This window comes from Leptonychotes weddellii, chromosome 1, assembly GCF_054177405.1.
Source record: "Leptonychotes weddellii isolate Sample4059 chromosome 1, ASM5417740v2, whole genome shotgun sequence".
Taxonomy (NCBI): Eukaryota; Metazoa; Chordata; class Mammalia; order Carnivora; family Phocidae; genus Leptonychotes; species Leptonychotes weddellii.
Genome location: NC_138369.1, coordinates 117,728,969 through 117,740,108, shown reverse-complemented (window position 1 = coordinate 117,740,108; position 11,140 = coordinate 117,728,969). Strand labels below are relative to the sequence as shown.

The following is an 11,140-nucleotide window of genomic DNA, read 5'->3' as shown; positions in this document are numbered from 1 at the left end:
CCCCCCCCCCCCCCCCGCCACACACGCCAGAGAGGCCTAGAGCGAGACTCAGACCTGGACGGTGGCCCGTGGAGGACAACAGGTTTGCGGAGCGGAGGCAAGGTTTTGCAGCGAGGGGGAAGCCGCTGGTGTACCAAGGAGTCGGAGAGGGACCGTGTTGTGGGGACATGGCCGCAGCCTCTGCGGTGTCGGTGCTGCTAGTGGCGGCGGAGAGGAACCGGTGGCTGCGAGTCCCGAGCCTGCTGCTGCCGCCTAGGTATCGTGAGGTGGAGGGGCGATGGATCTGTGTCTGGGACCGGGGGCGGGCAGGGCTGGTGGTAAATGGGCTCCTGCACGCCGCGAGAGGGGCGCAGGGACCGAGGGTGGAGGGGGTGGGGCGGGACCAAGGGAGGACGGAAGGAAAATCCCGGCCCCTTTTGGGGTGTTCTGCTTTCAGTCTTGGCATCAGGAGGGAGACATCTTCACACCCGGCCCTTTCTTTTCCTCCGCTTTTCCCATATCCACCCCGCAGCCGCCTGCCTCTGTTTTTCCATTTTGGAGGCGTGGGGGAGGGGTGGAGCTGGGTCGGCCGCATCCACGCTGCCCTCACTGTCGCGGCGAGAGCGACGCCGGCTCAGCTGCTACCGTTAACCTGGTGCTTTCACTGCGTTCCCTGCGTGGGAGTGTTGATAAACCCCGGCTCTGGTGAAGGCCAGACAGGTCAGCGACTTGCCCAAGTTTACACACGTACTAAGAAATGGAGCCAGGACGCCCTCAAGCGCCTTTTGGTTCAGCTAGCCCCGGTCAAGTGTCCAGTTCAGACTTCTTTCTCATTGTTGGAATGGATCAGGTTAAGAAAAGCAAATTTATCTTCCGGAGGGCCGAGAGGCTGTTTTGTCAAAAGTTCTTGGAGGCAAGTTAACTAACCTGACTCCAGATCAGTTTCAAATTGTGACTGTAAGCTTCAATGACAATAACTTTGGCACCCTCAGGTTTCCAGGTAGCAGGCTTCCCTATCTTGCTTTGCTTCTTCACCTTTCTCCTCCTCACCTCCTTCTCCATTCTGGAAAGACGGCATAGCTTAGGGCTGAAGGGCGCTCAGACTGCAGTCAGAAGCCAGGGATCTCAGCTTTGCTACTCATTAGCTGTGTGAGCAACTTTGGGCAAGTCAATGTCTCCGTGCTTCAGTTTACTTACCTAGGAGGAGGTGATGATATTATTCCTAGAGGAGATAATATTAGTACCTAGGATTGTGTGAGTTAAATGAATTAATACATGGAAAGAGGCTCAAACAACCTTGTGCATATGAATCAATCCATAAATGCAGCCTTTGCAGACTTCCATTTGGGTCAAGTTTTTTGCTTGCTTTTGTTTTCCACAAGTTACTGTAGAGGTATTTAGATTTCAGTTACTTAATTTTAGGACTAGCCCCAGAGTATAAAATAAGACAGTTGGTAAAAGCAGTGTTAGTGCTCCTCTCTTTCTCCTCATTTTTCTTTTCTTAGGTTTCCAGGGCTCTTCTGGAGATTACACAGACCCATTTTCTCTCTCTTCCCTCTCCCTCTCAAATCTTCCCTACTGTGTATAGAACTGTTCTCAAGTACCTGTGATCCTGGAAAATGTTAGCGTTGTTAATGGCATAAGGAATTACAAATCTTGCCATGATAGAGGGTGGTTACATGTCTTGTAATGATTCTCTAGTAACTCAGAGAAAAGAAATCTGGTGGTGGGATTTTAGAAATGAGAATCAACTGATACAGAAGTTATCTTGAATTAGGGTGGAATTATCTCATGGAAGGAACTTCTTAATTTTGTTTTTTAAGCCATTGTTTTAAGTTGTAGCTTAGATAATGGTGAAAAATGGAATATCCCAATCAAAACATGGTTGGGATAGAGGATTATGTTAAGTGGTGTGTATGTATGTGATTGTCTGTCTTGACTAGAATGGAAGAAGAAAACTTCAGTTCAGCGGTGGCCTTGAAACTTAATCAGAGTTTTAAGCTGGATTTACCAAGAAGCAGCCATTTTATAGATCCGTCTGTGCAGGACAGGCCTTGAATCTTATAAAAAAAAGAAACACCAAAAACCTATCTGAAGAATAGGAGGATGCTATGAACTAGAAGATACCTTTTAAAGATAAGGAAAAACGACGTTTCTCCTTAAAGATCAAGAGAGTGAGGTCAGTGGAATTGGAAAGATGTGGGAAAGCAATAACCTCCTGAGGAAGCTGTCTTGTGGAACTCAAGTGCCATAGCTGTGGGTCTTCCCCCCCCAGCCCTTAATGGATGTCAGGGTCTGATTGAGTGTGCATCAGAGGCCAATGACTGCCGGCCCCACTGTATAATCTCACCTCCTGCACTTCCGCCCCAGGGAAATGCTAGTCCTGTTCAGTTACCTAGTTATATACACAGCATATACATGCTACACATACATAGTTGCATAGAATCTAATGTACATTATGCTTTTTATCACCTGCTTTGTAAATGATCTAAAATGGTTAGTTCTTTATAACCACAGTTTTGCCAAATCTTCCAGGTATGGATGGAAAAGACGAAGATGGAATTCCTTCTGCAATTTGTTGTTTTCCCAGTGTGTTCTTTTTAGCTGACACCTGATAGGCATTATACTTTTTGTTCCCAGAGTGAATGTGGCCTGCTTTCTGTCAGCTCTTGGTTACAGTTTTGTAACTTACTGTATCAATAGGTATCATGGAACTTAAAAATTGTCTTAGACCTTAATGAACTTCTACCTAGTTAAGACACCTCAAACAAGTCATTTAGCCGCCCTGGTTCTCCATTTCTTATTAATACAAGGACTCAGCTTAAATTATATACTTTGACAACTGAAAAGTATCTTCAAGAGCACCTGTTGGAGTCTCCTGTCTTCTGTGAGGACACTGAAGTCTGAGTTGTAAAGTAAAAATTGGGTCTTGAAAGAGGGAAAAAATCTTAGATGTTACCATAGTTACCATACCCTCCAAGGCTCAACCCCTCCTACAAAATCTTAGTATTCATGTTTTTGCCTTAGGGGGCCATAATGAAAAAAGCCTGGAGAAACACTGATGTAAAGAGTCTTGCCTGGGGTCACCAACAGCTGGGCGGTGGGGGCTTTTCTGGCCCCATAGCCAGCATTCTTTCTGCTGCCCTTGATCAACTCCTCTTTACTTCTCTGGGCTTAATTGTTCAAACCTGTCTTATCAGTTTTCAGGGGTTGAATTAGATCGGTATTTTTCAAGCCATAGTTTGACAGCGTATTTTATTTAGTAAACTGGAATAGAACAGAGTATCAAAACGCAGGGAAAATCTTTTGTCACGAAACTTCTGTTTTGTGTGTGGAAGAACTTGTGAAGTCAAATATAGTTTTTACTTTGGGTTCTAGTCAAAAGAGTTTGAAAAAGCTGAACTGGATGTTCTTGAAGTACCTTGACTTTCTTCTTCTTTTTTTTTTTTTTTTTAAAGATTTTATTTATTTATTTGAGAGAGAGAATGAGATGAGAGAGCATGAGACGGGGGAGGGTCAGAGGGAGAAGCAGACTCCCTGCCGAGCAGGGAGCCCGATGCGGGACTCGATCCCGGGACTCCAGGATCATGACCTGAGCCGAAGGCAGTCGCCTAACCAACTGAGCCACCCAGGCGCCCACCTTGACTTTCTTCTAATTGTTGGTGACTCTGTGGCCATATGCCAGCCTCTGGAACGAGCAGGTTGGGTGATCCATCTCCATCTCAAGGACACGCCGTGCCAGGGAAAAGAGCCAGCACTGTAACTTCCGGTTTCTAGAGGAATTTTCTTCCCACAAAGAAAGTCTTAAGTCACTTTGTAGGCTTCAGGCTTAACGAAGGTCATATCTGGATTTGGTTTCAAGTCTTAAAAATTTTTGATTCCTTTGAAACAACAACTGATCTTGTGTATCCTGTTTAATTATAATTCCATTTGGATTCATTTGCTAGGAGATGGACTTGGAAGCAGAGAACCATGAAGTATGCAACAACCACAGGTACAGTCTCTGCTCTACTTGGCTTTGCTTCAGATTGTGAAATGTTAAATTCCTTAATTTGTGTGTGTAGAATTAGTTCTCATATACTTTTGAAGTTTGGGATTTTCATGATCATTTTCTTAGTAAGTATTGAGTCATGGTTTCTACCTCTTTTTATGTCAGATCTCTCTTGTTGGTGAGTCTAAAACATATACAGAAATAATTGAGAACATTTAAATATATGTTGTTATTTCTGCCTCTTTGATCATCCTTAGTGCAGTGAACTGCAAAGGCATAACTGTGATGGTCTAAATCAGTGCTTTACAACAGTTCTGTTAAGTAGCAGAATGTGTTGTCAAATAAAATGTTACATGGAATTCCCAACTCCGAAACATATCTAAGTGTAACTTGTGGTTGATTGGATGCAGCTTCCTCCCCACAAGACACACATGCATACGTCATCCCAGCAGCTCTTGTGACAACTCAGGCTCTCTCGATCCCCATAGAAAGACCTTGTTTTAAGTTATATAACCGTACTTTTTGAGAAAAATAATTATTGTAAACTGCCAAGGAACATTCACTTTATGTGTGATGATGGAAGTGCATTTTACATATTGACACAATCAAATGTCTTCATGGCCCCAGCGCCAGTGTACCGGCCTGGTCCTCACTTACATTGCGAGAGAGCCTCGCATGTCTGTGTATGTGTACGGGCTAGAGGTGGTGGGCAGAGTGACTGAGACTTCACATTCGGGAGTGAAGCTGACCTGGGTTCCAATCCTGGCTCCACCATTTCTTTTAGCTATATTATTTCAGGAAAGTTGTATCTCTGAGTTGTAATTTCTTTATCTTTAAGATTGATACGATAATAATAGTATCTACTTCATGGGATTATTGTGAAGATTTAAGTCCAGAGTGAGTTTTTAGCACAGGTCCTGAGGCATAAGTACTTATGAAAGATTAATTACTGATGGGGGTTTGGGGCTATTGTAATTTGACCTTTGGCATTATCAAAGCATCTTTTCATTTTAAAGTTGAAAAAGCTGAATAATTTAAGAGTTGATGTTAATGAGGGCATCTTGAATTTCAATGAAGAGAAGAAAAGGCACTAATATTAGTTAAAATGGTTATTTGAGGCTCTGCTGTGTTGATTTTACCAAAACAAATGTTTATCGGCTGGTTCATATCATGAGATGGTTATTTCGCTTTCTCATTCTTTGCTCTCTGGTAACATTTGTGTGTGATTTTCATGGTGTTTTAAACAGGACGAAACATTGCCAAACTCCTCATTGCAAACAGAGGAGAAATTGCCTGCAGGGTGATACGAACAGCCAAAAAAATGGGTATACAGTCCGTGGCTGTGTATAGTGAGGCCGACAGGACCTCCATGCATGTCAACATGGTATGTTGTTAAAAACTGAAAGTCAAATTTTGTAAGCGATTGGCTTTTTTTATTGTGTTGGTATTTTACTTCTTTATGTTGACAGTTTATGTTTGTTGTGTTAACAGGGCACAAGTGGGTAAGTTCTCTCATCCCTGTTGGGAACGGTTTCCAAACATAACACCAGTTGAACGAAACCATTTGTTTGGGTTGTGCAGTTGACTTACGGGCAAAGTCCTGTCTCATCAGGGGTTGGTTAAGACAGTTCACAGAATGTGGCCACAGATCATACTTTGAGTGGCACATACCCGGATCCCCCATGTACAGGAAGGATCCAGGTTCCAGTCTTAGCAACTACCACTTACTCACCAAGGGATCTTCGACAAGTCACTTGATGTTTCTGAGCCGTGGCTTAACTGTAAGATTATAACTAAAAGGATCCTATTCCCCTGAGTGTTACACTTGTTACTAGCTGTTCTTCACCAGCCAGAACCAACCATGGATGAATTCAACTCTTGGTCTTCCTTACGCCTGTGGCAAGACCGAGCAGTGACAGAAATTCGTGGCAACTGGCCGCCGCTGGGCTTTCAGCATTGCATGGCAGGCCCATGGGCTCCCTGGCCACTTTTCTTTCTCATTCTGTGTAGTGACCAACTCAAGCCTGCTTTGCTCCATTCCAGCCTCTGACTCTCCCTCTAACCACCTATTCTCAGCTGATGATCTTGATTCACAGAGGAAGAAGAAGTGCACTTCTTCTGTTCGCTGCCTCAGCATCTGTCCTCGTCCCGTCCAAGGCTAGTTGTCTTCCTGTGCTCTGGAGTCCTCCTCTTACCTTTTCAGACATCTTCCAGCTGCTTCTTGTCTCGCTGTGTACTCTCTAGATCATTTCATCTCCTAGGGCTTTGCCGACCCTTCCAAATTTCTATTTCTATTTCTAGGCCATACTCTTTTGAATGTGCTACAAGTACATCCAACTGCCCGCGTGACATCTCCACGTGGATGTGTCACAGCTACCAAACTAATGTGCCTGAAATTGAACTCATGACTTTGTTCTGTAGTGAAGCTGCGTTTCCTGCAGACTTCCCTAACCCAGCAGATGGCAACAGTGTGGCCCATAAAAGTCATAATGCCAGAGGTCTGGGCGTCTTGGAACATCTTCTGTCTTCCCACCACACCACTCTACATGACTTCCCCTTCCCCATTTGGGCAGTCACCTGGTGCGGTTTATTCTGTTTCCCGAACACTTCTTTCCTCTTCTTTCTGCCCTCCCCCCTTGGTACCTCAAGTCATAGCCACCATCACCTTTGCCGGTCCGGTGCCGCAGCCTCCTAAGTGGTCTCCCTACTTGCATCTTGACCACTTCCATGGTATGTTCTACATTGCAGCCAGGCCAGTAGCCTAAAAGCAGATTTTCTCATGGTGTTCCTCTGCTTTAAATGCCTTAAACCTTTTGATCATCTACTGGATTAGCAAGAATTTAAGAGATGGGTAGTATTGTTGGTTATAACGTGGTTAAAAATTAGTATGTTGAGGGCGCCTGGGTGGCTCAGATGGTTAGGTGTCTGCCTTCGGCTCAGGTCATGATCCCAGGGTCCTGGGATCGAGTCCCGCATCGGGCTCTCTGCTCCTTGGGAGCCTGCTTCTTCCTCTGCCTCTCTCTCTCTCTCTGTCTCTCATGAATAAATAAATAAATAAAAAATCTTTAAAAAAAAAAAAATTAGTATGTTGATGAAATGTATGTTGGTGATACCATTTCAAGGGATGATTAACCAGGAGCTATTAAAATGTCATATCCTTCACCCAGCCCTGCAAACGTTCCTCTAGATCTCAGTCCAGATACAGTGTTCACTCAGTGCTCACACGTATATGCAAATAAGGCATTTATGGGAATGCTGCCAGCATCCAGCTTTTTGCCATTATGACCTAAATGTCTGTTCAGAGCTACATGATTAAATGAACTGTGGGACCTCCATCCTGTGGAACGTTATGCGATTGTTATAAAAAAATGAGGTAGACACGTGCACTAGCAAGGAGGGAGATCTCCCAAGACATACTGTTAGTGAAAAAAGCAATTACAGAAGTTTGATCCTGTTCGTATAAAAACAAAAACTAAAACTGTATGTGTTTATGTAAATATATACAAATAAATAGGAATATGGATATGGAAGAATATGTCCCAAATTGATCATAGTAGTTCTATCTGGAAGAGGTTTGAAGTGAGGGAGAAGGGCGGTGCCAAAAGGCTCCTTTGCCTTGGTATCATTGTTCACGTTCTTTAGAATAAGAATGGATTTGTGTTTTTGTGGAATTAAAAGTTTAAAAACAAAAAAACAATACCCAGAAAACTTCATTATGTGTTCCCTTGGGAGAAAATTCAAAGCTTTTGGAGGCCCAGGAGGCCCCCTGAAACCTGTGCTCCCTGGTCTGTCCAGCTACATCTCTGGCCCCTGGCCCCTGGCTCACTGGGCTCCAGCCACACAAGCCTCTGTCAGTCCCTCCAATGGACCAAGTTTCTTCCCAGCCTCACTTTCTTTGTGTGGGAGGCTGGCCCCCTTCTCCATTCCTGTTCCCATCTCCACATCCTCCACCCATTTGCCTGGCCAAGTCCTGGTCCTCCCAGAGGAGCCCCTGACCTTCCCTCCCAGCCTTTCCCTGAGCACCCTCAGGCCTGATCATCGGTCTTCCTCTTCACCTGCATCGTGTCCTTTGTTTTTCCTTCATGGCCTTTATTGCAGTTGTCACTACATGTGTGGATATATGTTTGATGTCTGTCTCTCCCTCCAGGCAGGGACATGTGTTCAGTGTTGTGCAGGCAGCTCCTACCTTGAAACGTGCATGGCACATAGTAGGCATTCAATGAGTCTTCGAATGAATGAGTGAAGTTTTCTCTCTGGTCTGCTTCGAGGGCTGCTGTGATTATGTGGACATTTGAAAGGGCAGTGTAAAAAGTAGTTCACAAAAGTAAAGAGCGTTATCGTCATACTTGAATAATTATATACACTTTAGTAAACTTCATAATTTTATTTCTTGCTGCATACAACTGTCATATTTTATCTTGTCAAATTATACACTTTTGGCATTAGATACATTTAAGGTTATCATTGTTACTAATGATGATACTGTTGCTTTCTCTCCTAAAGACATTTCACTTTAGTGTTTGGTTTATACATAAAAATCAAGTTTGGGCATCCTCTTCATGCAAAAGATTCCAAACTGGCTTATTTTTATAGCAGACATGAGCTGGTCCTTCTGTTTCTTAATTCTTGCGTTGTTCTTGGGGAGCCAGTCTTTTTATTTATAATAATCAAATGACCCGGAAGCCATTCTGTTGTGTATTAGTGTGTGCTAGCTGTGAGATCTTTTAAGCATGTAATATTCCTTAAATAGGCAGATGAAGCATATTCCATCGGCCCCGCTCCCTCGCAGCAGAGCTACCTTTCTATGGAGAAAATCATTCAAGTGGCCAAGATCTCCGCTGCCCAGGTAAGAGTCGTGAAGAGATTTGCAATGTAAAAGGAATAAGTTTTGTACAATTCACACAAAATTACTTACCATTTTCAGAATTCATTCTTCGTTTTTAGCCATTCCCAAGATTTTTACATTTGATTATGGGGTTGTTGTATACTAGACATGTCCCTTATTCCTCAGTCACTCCACCTTCTCACTGAATCCTGTGCACTTTAGATCTTTTGGAAAACAGGTGGGGAAGGGTTTATATTACAAATTAAAATTAAGAGGGAATTCTGTCCTTCTACCATTAAAACCAGAGCCTAGGAACATCAGATCCTTCGTGGGAAATAGATGGTGCTATAAATTTCAAGAAAAAATATAATCAAGAAAGAAATCTGTTGCCCTCTGACTTCCCAGTCCCATTCTAGGCCCCACTCCCAAGTTTTCCAGTCTCCCAGGTTCAAAACGCCAATATTATTACATCAAAATAAAATAGGAACCAACTGTGCAGAGTCTTTGTTTGCAATTTCTTTGGAAGTAGTTCTTTTTTTTGAAGATTTTATTTATTTATTTGTCAGATCGAGACAGAGAGAGCGCGTACAAGCAGGGCGAGTGGCAGGCAGAGGGAGATGCAGGTTCCCCACTGAGCCAGGAACCCGATGTGGGACTTGATTCCAGAACCCTGGGATCATGACCTGAGCCCAAGGCAGATGCTTAACCGACTGAGCCACCCAGGCGTCCCAGAAGTAGTTCTTTTTTATCACACAACCAGACTTTATGATTTCTCATCTAGATTTCTGATTCTCAGCTGGTTTCCCTCCTTCTAAGTCCATTACCTATCCAGTGAGTCCTCCATACTCTTTAGACAAGTGGTTTTTTTTTTTTTAACTGTGTTATGTTAGTAGCCATATATTACATCATTAGTTTTTGATGTAGTGTTCCATGATTCATTGTTTGCATATTAACACCCAGTGCTCCATTCAATACGTATAGACAAGTGTTTGTTAAACACTAGTTTCATTATTATTCCCTGCTCTTTTTTTTTTTAATAACCTCACCCTTTCTCATCCTAGCCCCTAGTGAGTAATCTTCCTAGGTTGCTGTGGTTACAGGTTAGAGTTCAAACTCGTTAGCCTAGCTTTTAAGAGTGTCCAGTATTTGTCAAAACTTTTTTCTCATTGCCAGTTCTTTTATTAGCGCTACCATGAACTTTTCTCAGTCTCCTTTATACAAATGCTTATTTCTTCTGAGCATTTGCATGTATTATTCACCTGCCTGAAGTACTCTGTTCCCCCTTCTCTGATCCTTCATGGCTTTATTCTCAGCAAGCATTCCTTGGTCTCCTGCTTTGTGCCAGCTTCTAAGCATGGATGCAGCAGTGAATAAGACACATAGTTCCTACCCTGTGAAGCTACACTCTAGTAGGTGGGGCAGACAATAAATACTTAAACAGGTAAAGAAATAATACAATTAAGAATGTTAAAAGTGGTGGAGAAAAGTAAAGCAGGATAAGGGGATAAAGACAGGTTAGGAGATACTTTAAAATCGGGTGGTCAGTAGAGGCCTTACCAAAGAGGTGACAGTTGAACAGAGACCTTGACTGACGAGGAGCCAGCCATATGAAGAATCTGAAGAGTGAGATTCAGGCAAATGCAATTGCCAAGACTCTGAGATTAAAACAAGCTTGGCGTTCAAGGGAGAGTAATATTCAGTGTAGATGGAGTAAAGGCAGTGAGGGGCTGTCATTCAGGATCCAGTCAGGAACACTGAAATTCCATTACATATTTCTTTTTTTTGTTTGTTTTTAGGAGAGAGTATTATTACCTTCATTTTACAGATCATAAAATCTAATGCACAGAAGGTTACATGATAACCCAAATTATCTAGTCTCCCTAATCAGAGGATGGCCCATGGCATTGTTTGGGAGCTCAGTAGAAATGCAGACTTTTAAGCCTTACCCCAAACCACTGTAATTTACATTTAATGCATAATTTGCGTTTTTTAAAAAATCCCCAGGTACCTTGAACGTAAAACTTATCATTGAAAGAGAGGATTAAATAAAAGTCTCCTGACTTCCAGCCCTATGTTAGATCAGGCTGAGCAGTAGAACTTTGTTGCCCTGTATTTTGGTAAAAGGGAAGGTATTATTTAATCAGAAATTTCAATTAATTAAAAATAGTTTCTTGTAGGGGCACCTGGGTGGCTCAGTCAGTTAAGCATCTGCCTTCGGCTCAGGTCCTGATCCCACGGTTCTGGGATCAAGCCCCATGTCTGGCTCCCTGCTCAGCAGGGAGTCTCGTTCTCCCTCTGCCCCTACCCCTGCTCCTCATGTTCCCTGTCTCTTTCTCAAATAAATA

General features: G+C 43.2%; 1 protein-coding gene and 1 long non-coding RNA gene across 3 annotated transcripts in view; one reads left to right on the top strand and one right to left on the bottom strand.

The window, feature by feature from the left end:
* Positions 1 to 24: 24 nt before the first annotated feature.
* MCCC1 (methylcrotonyl-CoA carboxylase subunit 1) overlaps positions 25 to 11,140 on the top strand; it is a 59,306-nt gene continuing 48,190 nt past the window's right edge. The window contains exons 1-4 of one of the 2 annotated variants that reach the window (XM_081830261.1): positions 25 to 256; positions 3,927 to 3,973; positions 5,218 to 5,354; positions 8,721 to 8,816. In XM_081830261.1, coding sequence (XP_081686387.1) covers positions 168 to 256; positions 3,927 to 3,973; positions 5,218 to 5,354; positions 8,721 to 8,816 — 369 coding nt within the window. In that variant the 5' untranslated portion in view covers positions 25 to 167. The remainder of the gene's footprint in view (positions 257 to 3,926; positions 3,974 to 5,217; positions 5,355 to 8,720; positions 8,817 to 11,140) is intronic. The other variant, XM_081830265.1, reaches the window with a different exon arrangement.
* The window catches only part of LOC115944840 (uncharacterized), a 325,497-nt gene continuing 321,276 nt past the window's right edge, over positions 6,920 to 11,140 (bottom strand). Inside the window, exon 4 of the long non-coding RNA XR_014148372.1 lies at positions 6,920 to 6,997. This is a non-coding gene — a long non-coding RNA (uncharacterized LOC115944840). The remainder of the gene's footprint in view (positions 6,998 to 11,140) is intronic.